The sequence below is a fragment of the Limulus polyphemus genome, unplaced genomic scaffold (assembly GCF_000517525.1).
Source record: "Limulus polyphemus unplaced genomic scaffold, Limulus_polyphemus-2.1.2 Scaffold2722, whole genome shotgun sequence".
Lineage (NCBI taxonomy): Eukaryota > Metazoa > Arthropoda > Merostomata > Xiphosura > Limulidae > Limulus > Limulus polyphemus.
The window spans coordinates 71,234-88,079 of NW_013668332.1; the positions used below are offsets into that span (position 1 = coordinate 71,234).

The 16,846-nt window shown below is 34.8% G+C and overlaps 1 protein-coding gene across 8 annotated transcripts in view; it reads left to right on the top strand.

The window, feature by feature from the left end:
* The first annotated feature begins 2,578 nt into the window (after positions 1–2,578).
* Positions 2,579–16,846, top strand: part of LOC106467734 (putative Polycomb group protein ASXL3) — an 84,391-nt gene continuing 70,123 nt past the window's right edge. For 7 of the 8 annotated variants that reach the window (XR_002612464.1, XR_002612465.1, XR_002612463.1 and 4 more), the window contains exons 1-3: positions 2,579–2,771; positions 6,662–6,744; positions 7,271–7,379. Coding sequence is in view for 4 of the 8 variants with exons in the window: in XM_022395921.1 (XP_022251629.1) it covers positions 2,697–2,771; positions 6,662–6,744; positions 7,271–7,379 (267 nt within the window). In the remaining 4 variants the exon portion in view is untranslated. Of the gene's footprint in view, positions 2,772–6,661; positions 6,745–7,270; positions 7,390–16,846 lie in introns of those variants that run through there. The other variant, XM_022395924.1, reaches the window with a different exon arrangement.

Here is a 16,846-nt window from a genome sequence, read left to right on the forward strand (position 1 = left end):
GGTATATTTCATGTTCTGTTAGTCACAGGATGGTATCATAGAAAGGTTCAGGTATATTTCATTTTCTGTAAGTCCCAGGATGGTATCATAGAAAGGTTTAGGTATATTCCATGTTCTGTTAGTCACAGGATGGTATCATAGAAAGGTTCAGGTATATTTCATGTTCTGTAAGTCAAAGGATGGTATCATAGAAAAGTTCAGGTATATTTCATGTTCTACGAGTCGTAGGACGGTGTTAGTAAAAGGATTAAGCATATATAATGTTCCACAAGTCGCAGAATAGTAGAGGAGAGAAGTTCAGGTATATTTCTTATATAGCCAGGTGGTTAGGGCACTCGACTCGCAATCTGAGGGTCGCGGGTTTGAATCCCCGTCCCACCAAACGTGCTAGCCCTTTCAGCCGTAGGGGCGTTATAATGTGACGGTCAATCCCACTATTCGTTGGTAAAAGATTAGCCCAAGAGTTGGCGGTGGGTGGTGATGACCAGCTGCCTTCCCTCTAGTCTTACAATGCTAAATTAGGAACGGTTAGCGCAGATAGCCCTCGGGTAGCTTTGCGCGAAATTCAAAACAAGCAATTTCTTATATCATGAAAGAACTTAAGATCAGTGTGAGGAATAACAGTACAAAGGCTTGTTATGTCGCCCTTAAAAATTAGAGCAGAAGAATCTTGGGGGAAGTAAAACTATCTAACAGCTGAATAGTGAGAATGGAATCTCTAACGTAATCGGGCAACAATTGAACAATGGGAAAGAGCATGCTTTTAAGAACACTAAAGATTAATTGATCTTCCTGGTTTGTCGAGTTCATGAATTTACGAAGAAGATAAAAGACACTGACAGTTTAGGATAAGGTTGAATAAGATTACGACCTTCCGAAGCGAAGGTTTACTTCTTGAACAAATTGGTTTATAGAGTTACAATTTGGGTCTGTAGACTTGCCAAACGTTTACCGTTGGTTGCAGGTAAGTAAAAAGCAGTTTTAGATAGCCGTTTATTAGTTTCGGCCATGTATAGTTGGGAACTCTAAACTACAGCAGCGCCATCTTTATCAGCAGAACTGAACACAGTATCATTACTTGATTTTATGTTAGACAACGCAGAACGTACTTCTTTAGATACGTTGATTGAAGTTGTTGAAATAAAAAAGTCAGTATTTCTAATTGGTTGACAACAAATCGAAATAAAATAGTCAACAGCAGGGTATTCATCGGTCACAGGCATCAATTTATTTTGTTTTTTAATGTATTTTAAGATGCCGTTTTCATTCAGTTCGTGAGACGACATAAAGTCACTCTTGGAGATGACTCCTAGATTCAGAGTGTTTTCAAAATATAAACACCATTTGTCACATCTGAAAATAGTTGAAAATTGGATATAAACCGACTTTTTGCAGTACATGATGCCCAGAAATAGAAAGCTATCTTTCCTGTCAGCAAATCAAATAAGGAGCAGGGGAAGTACGCCCCATAGCTCAATTCAAGTTCAAAACAAATCGTGTGTATGTGGGTTGCATTTCATGTGCAAACCTGGCTTTTTTAATGTTTTGTGTATTTGTATATGAAGTTGGGTTTGCCAGTTTTAAACAATTTTTTAACTTTTAAGACTTTTAGGAGTTTAACTAGATTTTTACAATTTTTGAATCTTTTGTTTTTGTATTGTGAAAGTCATAATGCAAAATTCAGTTTTTTAATTTATTAACTTTGGATTTAGTCTTACGCGTACAGTTAAAAAGTCAATTAGCTGAGTTTCGTGAGAGATAACGGTAATGTTAACTGTAGATTAAATCTCTTTATTTCACTGTACAATATATTATTTGCTGGAAAGCAAATATAGCTTTATCTTAATTAACTTAATTTAACTTTACATTATCTTGTGGATTTTATTAACATTATCTGTTGGGTCTCACTTTTGGTTTAACTTATAAGGTGAACACTACAATATGATAAGACCTTTTAACCCCACGGGCACACCATTTTATTGGAAATACCCCAGTCGTCTAGATTTTATTGACCCGAGCATGACCCAGTCCACAAATTCCCCCTGAAATTAACTTAGGAATATTTTAAGATTTACATGTTTTATTGATATTAATCATTATCTTATCACTTTAGCTGACAAAGACATAATTATTGCAATAAATTTTTCGGTCTGTTGTGATTTGATGAAAACAGCTGATAAAGGCAATTAAAAACTGTAAAATAGGTGGTATTGTTTTAAACTTATTTCATCACATCCTAATGTAGACATTTTTCGGATTTCTTTCGTTTTATTTTAAGCATGAAGTATTTACTTACTTCCGTGATGAATCGAAATACTATCGTGAGCCAGTGACCGTGCAATTGAAATCTGTTAAACTTGACTTTTTCCATAATATGTATCAAGCAACCTAACTGTACAAATAATTGTATTAGAAATATCCTTTAAAATCGACTTAGTCTTACTAACGTATCATTAGTTTGAAATGTAGCATTTTGAATATTTTTCACTTTTAACGTTGGCCTAACCAGCGTACAGCCATTACCACTAGGTAACGTCAAAATCATTGATCACGTGACATCGTATTTGATATATGAAAAATGGCGTTTTGTTGTTTTGTGAAACGAAAGAAATTAGCATACGATTACTTGTGGGAAGAAATTGTTTGTTTACTGGAAGCTAGTTCTTCTTGTTTATACTTTGCTTAAATGAGCGAGGATGCAACAAGAATTTGCTAAAGACAAACAGGCAAAGAAAAAGAATGTGAAAACGTGGAGTGAGGCAGCTAAACTTGTGAGTCCGGCTTTCTAAGTTCTACTTCTAGTTGTACATTTAGTGAGCTAGCTTTCTATTATTATTACTTTTAAATCACGAAAATGTCTGATTTACTTTTATATTAGTACTTCAAGTCCGGGAAACCAGTAACAATTGACTTCGAGGTTTGTCATATTTGCTTTAGCCTTAGTTTACGTAATCATAACTCATTGATTCACACTGAATCACAGAATTTGACACTGACAGGTGATTACTTTGTCAAACACTTCAATTCAAACGTGTGATGCATTTTAGTTTTACAAATGTTATATGAACAATTGCCCGGTTACCTAATGGTACCATTAAGTAATGCGAATGTCAACGAGAAATTCTTTAAATGAAACATATTACCGATCCATTCCGAATGTCTATGAGAAATTTTGTAAATTAAACATTTTGACAAGATATGTAAATACTAATACTATTGATATCGGTGATGGTAAGTTATTCTATAAACATTTCTGAAATTTAAACTTTATCTTAAATGGTTCTAGTTACGTATAAGTTATACAAAGTCATGAAGCTTAGCAAGCTGGTTTTACTTTGTTACTGTTTATACTATAGAACCTGTCATTTTTCACTGGTTAGTTTCGTTAGGCCTAACGACATTGGTTGAATCGCTGAATGTTTAAACTCTTGACGTGAATCCATTTGTCTCTATTTGCCTTAACGTAACACGTGATTTCCTAAATACACACAAACAAAACAACAGTTATATATGAGTTAAAACTAAACGGATTCAAACAAAACTGATTTTATTATTAATATCATAAATTTTATAAACAATTTTATAAATTAATATTTAAATACATAAGTTTATCAATTGTAATAACAATTTAAAAAATAAGTACCTAATAACTATAACTTATAAGCCTAATAATATGTCAATTAACAAATCATTGTAAAAGGATTTAATAGATAAATAGATGACCTAATTAAATGATAAAATTTTATAAATTGTCATGTATGTTTAATAAATCAGGTATATTTCTCAATTTACAAATAGTAGTGACATTAATAAACTAACAAGTAAATGTTATTTTCATGGTTAACAGTAATTAAAGGATAATGAATTATGCATTATATAAATTGCACATACAATTTATCTTAAACTCCAAAGGATATACCTTAACATGCAATGTTATATATTGGGCCCCAAAGTTTGTCTTTTTATTTTGTAAATATGTTATATACAATTTATTCATAGTTATGGCAAAAAATGAGTTCAGTGATTTTTATGGTGTGAAAAAATGGTATGCGTAGTTGGTTTTTAGTTATTGATATAATTATCAGTATAAAATTGGGACATTATTAGTAGTTGGTTTTTAGTTATTGATATAATTATCAGTATAAAATTGGAACCAATTAATAAAAACTAAAAGACCTGATTAAAGGTTTTGATCAGAGGTGAGCATATCTGAACATTCAACATTCTCAAGAAGTATCTCTACAATTCATAATTTCTGTTTTACATATTATAACTTCTATACAAATATTTGTGATAAATATATGTTTGGTTTTGCTTCTTACTCATGTAAATTGTATAGGATATAAAGATAATTTAAGATATAAAGGATTTATGAAATGTGCTGCCCTCTAATGAGAAGAAAATGAAATTGATTTTATTTTGAAGTTAATATTAAATAATGGTCAAGTAAAATATAATGTGTTGTAAGGTAGTTTAGGCAACTTCCATGGTATATAGACCTAAAATAATTTCAATGTGTCTTGATTTATAAATATATGCTTATCAAACTTACAAATAATTGACTGTATTGTAAAATGCCAGTTTTTCTATTTTAAAAAAGTTGTGCAGTTTTACTGAGTTATGTAAAAAATGCTAATGTCCAAACAATTTATATATATGTATATTTTAGTTTGTAGTTTATTAACATAACTATATATATATATATATATATATATATCTTTAGTAATTTTCTTATCAGTCCAGTAAGTAATCACAGTAATAACTATATTTTTTTTCAACCTTGAAATAGACATGAAAACTTTCACTGCAGTATTATACTAATTTTGGGGAATCATAATTTATGAGTTTCAATCATTGAAAAAAATTGCTTTTTCAAACAAAAATCAGAGTTCAAACTAGAGCTGTGTGATTTGCAGAACTTGACAATAAATCATCAGGTTTATTCATTAGTTACATTAAATTAAATGATTATTCTTAGATAGAACTGGGTGATTTGATCAATTACGTATGAGCAGGGATTACATTGATTAGTTTCACATAAGTAACAAGAGCAATCAGAGAGACTGAATACCCTCACCCCACTGCCTTTTTTCAAGGATGCATTCATATTGGATAATGTCAAATTTCATCTTCGAAAACTCTGAAAATCCCTCTCAGATCCAGAATGATCAACGATCCGGATCATTTGTTGAAGTGTGATGAGTCTCAACCTCAATGTGCTCATGAAATTTGGTACAAATCCAGTCACACTTTACAGAGATTTTCACCCAAAACTGCAAAAATGCCCAATCTTCCTATTATAAAAAATGCTTCTAAGTGTAAAATTTTCATGTACATTAGTCTATTAGTTTTCGAGATACGTGTGCAGAAACACAGACAGACACGTATATGGACTCGATTGGGGGATGGGGGGGGGGGGTAATTAATTGAAATTATGATTAAATTGATTAATCATAATTAATGTTTCTGATTATTATTGGTATTAATTATTCTTACAGTTGATTAATCAAATTTATTATCAAATAAATTATTACAAAAACAATCAAAGTTAGGGTTTCCGATGAGTTTACAATTTTTAATTATTCCAACTAACCAGGTAACAGGGATATTTCCATTATGTTTTCATGTTGTTAAGCAAAAAGCTACATAATGGACTATATGTGCTCTGCCCCATTTTTGCCTTATAAATTGCTTTTTTACTTTACGTTTTTACAGCTTTGGTGATTTGGGGGCAGGGAGGTCTCATGATTTGAAGGTTACAGGTTTGATTCACATTGCAACCAGACTTGTTTACCCTATCTTTTTTATGACAAAGGTACTAACTCCACCTGTCACTAATTTTGAACTTTTGACTAGAGGGAAGAAAACTGACTAGCAACACCCACTGCCACCTTTTTGTTTTTGTATGTAAGTACTATAGTTTGAGGAACACTCTATTAGATGATTGATGTGGTCATTGATTAATTGATTAGCAAATATGACTAATTTCCTAGCTCTAAAACAGAACTTGGGATAATCAGAAATACTAATTTCAGTTACTCTATTATTTTTATGAGCCATGACATTAATAATTTAAACTGAACAACCATGAATTGATTAAAATTAATACTGGGAAATATTTCAATAACTTGAACAGTTGGAATAATCAGAAACATTAGTTGTGATGGGTTATTTTCAAGATAATTGATTTAATAGTAATTTCAACTAATCATTATTTTAGGTGACACTAATCAATGTAATTAATGTTCATAGTTAATTGAGTAATAGTCAAAATTACCCAGTTCTAGTTAAAACACCACAGAATTGGCATCTAAATTGGAAGCCCTGAAAAAAACAATACATATGTACGCTTATTGAGAAATCTACTGTTTTATGTATATTACTTTTTAAGTTTGTATAAAGTAAGTATATGCTGTAGTTATTTGAAGTTAGGAGTGCCAAAACATGGTGTACTGTGAGAGAGAGAGAGAGAGAGCTTAGACTAAGCTAGTCAGTTGTTGGGAAAATTGTGAGAAATGCTGTTGCTTAAATGTTTTTTATTTAGACATAATTGTTATTTAATACTTTTATTCATGGGTAGTCTTGTACTTGTGTGAATTACACTGCCATAATTTGATTAATTTACTTTTGTGTGAAATGCTTATCTTAAATTGATCTTTAGGTTTTTGAAATGCATCCTCAAACCCCAAAGAGCCATAATGATATACTGGATGAAATCCAAGTTACTGGAGTAAAGGATGTGAGGTAAATATAGCCTTTTTTTTTCTCACAAAGACTTTACAATTTTCTTCATCTTTAGGTTTTATACATTTGTGTATTCAGCATTACAAGCTTAAGTAGAACAATGTCTTTTAGTATTTTTTTGTATTCAAGTTACATGATCCCAAAGTTTCAACAAATAAAGACAATTTGATAAAATATTTGTATTAAAGTTGTCAGGTACTACTAGAGGCCTGTAGAAATATGAAATCATCATTGTATAATTTTGTAATGCTCAGTTGTTGTCTCAGAAGTAAGAGCATTTAATGATAAACATTGGGTTTCAATCCCTTTGGTGAACATAGAATAAATATACCATTGTACAGCTTTGTGCATAACAACAAACACCATATTGAATAAGCAACACAGAAACTTGTAAAACTATAGTAAGAAATTACTACAATTTTGTTGTAATGTCCTTGAGGACTAATATGTTATTGTTTGTGTATGTGCTACAAAGTAGTTACTATCGTAGCCTGTAGTTGAACTTTTTTTCTTCAACTTGTTTCAGTGGCTCGGGATCATTGGTTTATTTGAATGCAGCATTGAGAGCTCAGTCTCGTGGTCCAGGTGCTGTGTTTTACCGTATGTCTGGTTCCAACAGTGTTTTTGGTCTGAAGGTGAGAACTAGTAAGTTATTTTTTTTTAAATAAGTGGATAAGTGTCTTTTTTCTTTATTTTTTCAATGTTTTAAGTTCTTTTTCTTTTGTTTTTTGAGAAAAACTTTGCTTGAAATTTGAAGGTAAGATTTTTTTATATAATGATAACCATAAATCTTTACCATTAATTTTATCTGAAACATTTGATGCATATTGAAAGAAAGTTGGTATAAGTCAGTTTTATTTCTGTGTCAATAGCCTATTGTCATCTTAACTAATGATTGGCTGAATTCCTGTGTTTTACGAGGACCTGTGGCATTCTCATACAGCATTAGTTTTAAGGGTACCACAATCTTCATTCAGGTTGTATAGTAGTTATTTTTGCACCTTGGGTATGAAGCAATTTACAGCAAACTAAATGTTTGTCAGGTTCTTTATGAAAAATTTGAAAGGATGTGATGTGACTACAGAATTTTAAAATTGTATTCTTTTCATTTTCATTTACTTTTCAAATACCTTGTCACTTTGATTAACTATGGTTTATGATGCTTCTCTTGTAACTAAGGAAAAACAAAATACTATTTTCTTCCTTTTTACCCATAATGAATTCTCAAATGATAATAACTTCCCTTTGTTCCATGGTTGTGACGATGTTTCTAACATGGGACCCATGTTTGTTGTGTTTCTGGGGGCTCATTTTCAAGGTCATTGCTTATTCTTCTTTATCTTCAGTGTCTCAAGGATGTAGTCTAAGATCTCTTGGCCAAGAATGCCAGTGAGGGGGTATTTACCCCTACACTTGGTTATTACTCTGGACTTTTTGTGGTCCCCAAGAAGACTGGAAACTGGCATCTGGTTATTGACCTGTCATCTCTCAACTGGTTTCTTATCACCCCTTGGTTACTTATGGAGGATTTCTTTTCCCTCCTGTGGTTCTTTTCATCTGGACTGTGGATGACCAAGGTTAATGTTTTAGACCTCTTTTTACACATTCTGATCACCCCTTCTCCATATGTTTTGTATCGTTTATCAGGACTGAGTCGTCAAGTTCTGTGTTCTTTTTTTTTGACATCATATCTGCTCCTTAAATCTTTATTCAAGTCATGGGGCATTTGCCCTCCTGTTCATGGATTGGGGCTAAGATTCCATTATTGCATTATTTTTCTTGCTCCTTCTCAAAAGGACTCCTTCTTTCACACCTACATTCTTCTACAGGAGGCTGCTTAGCTGAGCAAACTTGTCAAGTCTTACAAGTTTTTTCTCACACTCGCCCTATACTTGGTACATCTTCAGCTTCCATCTCAGTTGGGCTTATCTTTCACCACTTTTCTTTTACCATATGCTCACAAGGTTCTTTTGCTTTTGTTCGTTTACTTATGCCACAAATACATGTGCCTCTTCCAGTTGAAAGTGTGGGACCAATGGAACCTTTCTTGGGATCCATTGTCCTTGATTGTGCACCTCCCTTTTTTTGGGAATTGTCTTTGTGGCTGCATCCCTTCACAAATGCCTCTCTGACAGGCTGAGAGGGAATGTGTCTTTAAACAACTACATGACTTTGGGCACGTTGGCTCTGGAAGAGCATTTATGCAGGTCAGTCAATGTCCATAAAGTTTTTGTTGTCCATTGGGCATTTTCCCATTTCCTTCTTCTCATGGATCAGTTGGTCATGATTCACTCTGACAATTCTACAGTTGTTTCTTATATCAACCCTCAAGGGGGAGAGTACCTGTTCCAAGAATCTGCACTAGATCTGCTATTTTGGGCTTATACACATTGGGTTTGTCTCACAAATTGTCATGTGCCAGGGGTTCTGAACTTGCTGGTGGATCACCTCTGTTGGCTGAACACAGTTCTAACCACAAAGTGGTCTCTCTACTCTCAGTTTTTTGTTGAGTTTGCTCAGTTGGGCATGCCTCTGCCACTCTTAATACAAGACTTCCTCTCTTTGGGTTCCTAGTTCCTCATTCTTTGGCCCTGTTGATGCTCTAAGCTAGGACTGGTCTCACCTTTTTTCTGTATACCTATCCTCCAATTCATCTTCTCTCTTGTGTCCTTGCTTTGATACGTGACACTACTTGTTGAGTCCTGTTGGTGGTGTTTCTTTTGCTGGCACAATCCTGATTTCCTCTGCTTTGTCAACAGGCATCCAGGCACCCTCTTCCTCTACCCCATTCCCACTCTTTCTCTCTTGCTCCAACCACATCTTTCTTTCACATCTTAGTCCATTGTCTATAGGGCTGAACTCTCTGATTATGTAGCCTTTTTCTTATCTCCTTTTCGTTCTTCCTTCAAATGTTTCTATCTACAGAAGTGGCAAGTTTTTTAAGTTGATCCATCAGCCTGTTCCTTCCTCCTTGCCATCCTGCTGTGGCTCATTTTTTGGTCTTTTTCACATGGAAGTTTGACCATGGATTGTCAGTTTCCACTGTTGCTGGTTCTCAGCTGACTTTATCAATTACATTTCGTCTTTCCCATTACTGTCAGTTTTTCTTCTCCTGTTCTCTCCACTTTTCCACTTTATTCCGATCTTTACTTCTTCACTGATACCCCCCCCCCATCCTACTCCAATGTTTGACATTGTTTTACACACTCTTACACATGCTCCATTTGAGCTGTTGGCTTCATGTTCATTATACCTTCTTTCTCTGAAAATGTATTCTTCTCCTTGTTGCCTGTGGTTGTCGTTGTAGGATGTATGTGCTATCGATGCTTCCTGCACTCTCTTTCATTAAACTTACTTACTTACACCTCTATCAAGACTGGCCTTTCTTTCTAAGGTTTTGGCTTGTCATCTCAATGCATAGGTGTAAATGTGTTAAGAATATATTAGCCCTTCAGAATATAATTATCCATGGCTTGTTTCACTTGTGATTTTCATTTCATTTGAGTTGTTTTTAACACAACAGCCTTTTATGATGCCACACCATGTGGTCTGAATAATTAATAAAGAAACACAGCTTTAAAAATAGCTGAAGGCAATGTTTAAATAAGGTTTGATAGAGTAGATTCTGAACTATTCATGGAAAAGTGACTACTCAATTCTTCTATAAGGATGAACAAAGAATATTACTGAGTAGGTTAGAAGACTTCAAAATGAACCACAGATCTGGAATTTTTTACATAGTTTTTATATGGGTTCTTTTCATTCCTGAAAATATTTTTATATTAAATTATGTTTGAAAGCTAATGAAGTGTTATTCTCTGATAAGACATGAAGTAAGCTTAGTGAGGTTTAATGAGTTGAGTATTGTAGGCAACAGCAAAATATTCAGATGACTCGTATCCCTAAATACTGAATATTATTGTTAAATGTATTGTATTGAAACAATGCACATGAATAAAATAATTAAGTATTTATTGAAAAGAAAGTAGTAGATGTAGATTGATCTAGACTTGTTAGCAAAAATATTATTACCTAACCTGATGAAGGTAATGGTAATCCCATTATAAAAGATCAGGTCCTAGGTCACTGATAAATCTTGGCCAAATTTTGCTGTGGTTTTTAGATTTTATAGCCAGCAGTGGTAACTACTGCAATAGGCATAATAAAGTGTCAAAAGAAATCTGTGAATAAATATCAATCAGTTGGAAACTGATCAGTATTTTTAATTTTTGTTTGGAAGTTTCCCAACTTGAAAAATTATAGACAAACTAAATCAAATTATATAATTTTTTTACTATTTGAAAAGTTTCTACAAACTTGCATACAATTAAGTTATGTATTTCCTCTGTGAGAAGAAAAAAAATCAAGGGAATATTGCCAACATTCCTTTGGTCCAGGAAAGGTTTATAGGAATAACAATATTGCTGTAACACATATGTAATAAACTAACCCTTAAATGGCCATAACATAAATGTAATAGACTAACCCTAAAACAGCTATAACATATATGTAATAGACTAATCCTAAAATGGCTATAATGTGTATGTAATAGATTAACCCTAAAACAGCTATAACATATATGTAATAGACTAACCCTAAAACAAATGTGATATAATAGTTAATTTTATGCTATTCCATATACAAGGCAAAACTATTCATAAGCATAAAGAAATATTTTAATACATACTACATGTTTTGACAGAGCATTGGTCTGTCTTCTTCAGGGATGAAAGATGAACAATATGGTGGGTTGGTATCTTAGCAATGATTTCTTGCTTTATTTTCAAGCTTGTTGGGTAGAGAAACAAATGAAAGTGAGTGGCAATCATCTTTTAAAGTAAAACTCTTTCTCATTGTTGATTTTTTTTTGCATATTTGTATTATGCCTGTTGAGTACCTTGGCTATCCCTGCATATATATATATATATACATCACATATATATATGCATATATGACATTATCATTATTAAGTTTGCACTATTGTTATAGTATTTCATTACGATGAGGCCGTAAAGCTAGTGTTATCTTTGACCACTGATTATTTGCCTGCACATGTATTCTCCAAAACGTAAAACTGTTTTAAAAGTATTTGTTTAGCATATAATGCTTTATTTGGCTGTAGTACTAACCCCAGTTTTAAACATTTCATTGGTAAAAATCCTCAAAATTTTTTTGTTTTTAAAATTAATGTGTGACATAAAAGCTGACCTTTTTTATTCAGCTTTAAGAAAATTTCTATATTAACTAAAATAAAACCTAATGTTTTTTTGAATTGAACAAATATGTTTTGTTAAAATATTTTTTATATATGCGTGAAATAATGTAACATAAGATCATTAAATACTGCTGAATGAGAATAAACCTAAGTTCATCTTGAACAATGCATACAATAACTCTGCATATGACCCAGTGGCATTTGAACATTGTAGTTATTGGTGACATTAATTCCAAAACGTACCATCTGCTGAGACTTATAGCTCTTCCTCGACCACCAGGGTTTCAACTATGCCTATTTAAGCATTGGTCTGATTTTTTCTCGCTTGCTCCAGTCTTTTATACCCCACTCAATTGTCCTTGGCAATATACTCTCCACCTACATCAATGTTCCCTCTATCCTGGTTGTCTTTGAAAGTACTCCTTCCTTGATGGCTGAAAGGTCTGAGGGTGACTACTTAGTTTTTCATCTTTCACCTGATATTGCTGTTCATGCTGGGAGATTTACTGCTCTATTATTTGGCGGAACAGACATACTTTGTCCCCTTCATTTGTCTGAGTAGCATGCTTTGGCTTACCACTGCCAGATGGATATATATTTTGATTGCACAAACCAGATCCTTTTTTGGATATGTGGGGTTCTAGACTGAACACTGTGATCACTTTGGAGAGAGTTTGTCTACCTGCTGTCTTTTCTTTGTTCCTTGATGTTCGTGGGCATTCCAGAGGCATTGGAATCCCAAATTTCTGTCACCCGTTTGCTTTTTTCTTTGTTGTTGTTAGCCTGTAGACTTTCTTTGGCTCCTGCTGTAAGTCATGGCACGACTACTCATTGGGCGTCCCAACCTCTGGCTTCTGTTCCTAGCTCTATGGATACTCAGAATAGATTCCGTGCTTAGTTTCAAGGCTCCCCCACTCCGGCAAACCATCGCTAATGGTGTCGGTGACTACCGTATGTGGGTGGGGTCTGTAACAGTGAGGTTACAACAATTGAAGAACACCTGGAATTTCTTCACCACAGATCCATTGAAGACAAATCTTCCTTCCACATCGATAATTTAGAACTTCTTGCTGTCCAACAGACAATAGTTCAAGGTCTAGATCTAATGTAGGGGAAATTTGTCATGATTCATTCCATCAATTCCACAGTGATCTCTTACATTTCCTTTTCTGGAAGCACGTGTTCTCGGGATCTTTGTTTTCAAACTTTGGATATTCTCTACTGGGCTCACTCTCATCATATCAGCCTTCTGGCTTGCCATGTTCCAGTGGTGAAGAATTTCATAACAGATCACTTGTCTTGGCCCAATTGAATTTTCCTGACCAAGTGAATGCTCCATTGCGAGGTTTTCCGGTGGATTTCCTCTCAGTTTGGGACTCCAATGATCAATGTATTTGCCACTCACTTAAACTCTCAACTACAGGCATTTTTGGTTTTCCATGTACCTCATCCTCAGGCTTTGTTGATAGATGCATTCAATTAAGATTGGATGGGATTGCACCTCTATCCCCTTCTCCAAATTCATCTGTTACCTAGAGTTCTGGCTATGATTTGATCCTCTACTTGAGTGCTGTTGGTAGCCCCAGTTTGGCCGGCTCAACCATTGTTTTCTCTTTAAGAGGGTCTACCTCTGCCTCTTCCTCTTTGGCTATTTCTGTTGAGGGAACCTCAATCCAACATTCTACATCCAAACATTCCCAAGCTCAAACTTCATGTATGGAATCCATGTGGTCCTTGGCATGACATTGGGGTTTAACTTTTAAAGTTGCCTTGTATGAGTCTCAATCTATCCATAGACCCACAATGGCCATTTATCAATGGAAATTACATACTTACAGCCAATGATGTCACACACGAGGAATTCGAACTCACTTCACCCAAATGTGCCCACCGTATCTTGTTTTTTGACTCGGGTCTAGCTTTATCTACTGTTGTTTTATATAAGGCAACTTTATCGACTACTTTTTGTTATTCGAAACATCAGAAGGTTTTGACTCCCCAGTGCTATCTGGCCTTCTCCAGTCATTTAAGAGTCTTTATTCCCAAATGGCCTTTTCACTTACCCAACTGGAATACTAGGGTGGTATTAAATGCTTTGTTTCAAAATCTAATCGAGCCTTTAGCTTCATACACCATATATCATCTTTCTCTTAAAGGATATTTTTTGTTGCTGCTGACATGTGGATGTCGTAGGTCAGAATTGTTTGCATTACATGTCCACAGGACTCTCTATCATTCCACTTCTACACTATTCTTTTGCCAGCTATTTCTCACCTGTTATGTCCCGTCAGGGCCCTGAGGCATTATGTGACTTGCACTAACTACTTTTGAGGTGATGGATCTCGACTCTTTATTCATTGGGATCATTTACTTTCCTGAGATTTATCCCTAATTACTTTGATGAAATGGCTTCATAGATTGGTCTATCTTGCTTATTCTGGAATTTTTTTACAGGTGAGGAAACTTCTGAGAGTTGCATCTGATCAGATTCATCACATTTCTATGTCTTTAGCTGCCACCTGAACTACCTGCTGAAGGACATTGTATGAGCTGGTATGTGGCCTTCTCCCAATACTTTTCTCTCGCATTCTTTACATGATCTGGCAATTTCATCTTCTGAGAGTTTCAACTACCCCCTGTAGCTGTTTTGACAGAATATGCTAGATTATAAGGAGGAGTAAGTATTTTGTCCTTTTCTTATCTCTTTACTTTCCAGGGTCCCTTACCTCTTTTTATCAATCCAATTTTGCACTAGCAACCAATTTAACTATACTTCCTATTGGTTGCAACAGGCTCTGTAGAAATGAGGTGTTCCATAAGACCATCTAGGAGCTCACCAGATGGTATTACCATATTATGCTGAACTGCCATTCATGGACTATCATGAGTAAAGCTAAAGGAGATCCTGCCTGTCCCTGTCGATCATAGGATTGAATAAATTGGGGTCTGTTTGCTTTTAAAAATGTAGGGAACTTGGTTCACCTAATGTTTCGAGAGCACTATTCCTTGGGTCTCCCTAATGTGCATTACCTCCCAGATTCTACTAGTGGAGCTAGGGAGTTCTTACCACACCCAGTTTCCACTCATTGGAATGATGGACAGAGGCTTTTCCTTAAGAGTATTTGAGTGTTTTCCCCCACTCTTGGAGAAGAGGGTGATGTTGGGGGCCCTCCTACCTGGGTCTCTGGATGTTTTCCCCAGATGTCGGTAGGAGTGGTACCAGCCTCTGTGGAAGCCTACTTGTAATACTGGTTCAGATTTGATGCTAAGCTATCCTGTTGGGGGTGTGCATAGCCCTTCTTTTTGATTAATATTGGTTTAGTATATTGTTCATGGAAGGAGGTCCACTATCTCTTCGTAATTCCGAGCACAGAGTGGTCCCATTCTAGGTCCTTGGTTGAGCACACTGTTCCATGTTCTCTCCATAATTCCGGGGGCAAGTGGAATGCTCTTTGCCCACTCAGTTGGGGAGTGAGGATGAATGTTTGTAATTCCAGACTGGATGAATTCTGTTCTTTTGGTTGAGTAAGGTATACATGATCCCGTCATTCCAAGCTTGGGGTTTTGTCTTTCAGACTTCTTCAGGTGGAGGAGAAAGTTTATCTGCTTCAGTGTTGTTTACTTTCTCGTAATGATTCCAGTGGTTCGGAATGCATCACTCTAAGGCTACTCAAATTGCCCTAGCTACCAATGTGAGATATAGTGACCAAGATCCCTTAATTCCAACCCCAGGTTGTGGAACCTTAGCTATCTGGTTGGGGCTGGTCTATAATGATAATTACTCATGTACTATTTCACCCTTGATACCAATATTGAGTTCCAGGCAAAGAGCATATCTGTTCTGGATGTAGTGTGGTTCCCCCACTCAGGTACCACTTTTATCTTGGTACACCACTTGATCTATGTAGACACTTTTTGTATGGATAATGCTCTCACTGGGCCCTCCTTGTTCTCAGTGTGGGATTCTAACTATAATGTCATTGGATGGTAAGTATGTTTTGGAAGGTAACATTTTTCCTAAATTGAAAATGTATTTCCAATAATACTTACCTCCCCTGCAACTTTCCCACACCCTTCTTTCCCACGAAGAAACATTGTTAGAGACTGCGATGGTGTCAGTCTCGAAAAAGTGAAAATATTGTCTGAACGAGGTGGTTATATACAGTACCAGGATAGGGGGCGCATTGAAGTAGGTGGAGAGTATATTGCCGAGGGCAACTGAGTGGGATATAGAAGACTGGAGCAAGCGAAAAAAAGACCAATGCTTAGATAGGCAAAGTTGAAACCCTGGAGGTCGAGTTATAGCTGTAAGTGTCAGCGGAGGTAAGTATTATTGGAAATATGTTTTCAATTTAGGAAAATGTTAACATTTAGGTTCAACTTCAGTTGATTATTTGCCACTGTAATGTTTTTGAGATAAGTATTTTAAATTTGTCATTTCAGTGATATACCATGGCTTTACATTTGAACTTAGCATTTTCATATATAATACTAATTTTAAATAATAATGAAATATTTTTCTCTAAAATTATTCAGTATACTGACTTACATACAATGTTATTCAACCTTAAAAATTGCACAAACATAAAGTAGATGTAGTAACACAATGCTTAAAAAATAAAGATTAATACAGTAGAAGTTTAGATGGAATGACAGAAAACTTAAAATAAAGATTAATACAATGGTCATGCAGAATGCAGAAAGAATATGAGAAAAGTTAAAAATATGGATTAATCCCTGTAAGTGAGCTTGACATTGTGCAGATTTTATGTGCCACATGCCCATCAATTGTGCATTACATGACTAGATACCTTAAAATAAGACCCAAAACTCGAGAGCTTTCAAATAGTTGACTATTCTTTTTCAGGAGAACAAAGAAGAAGAATA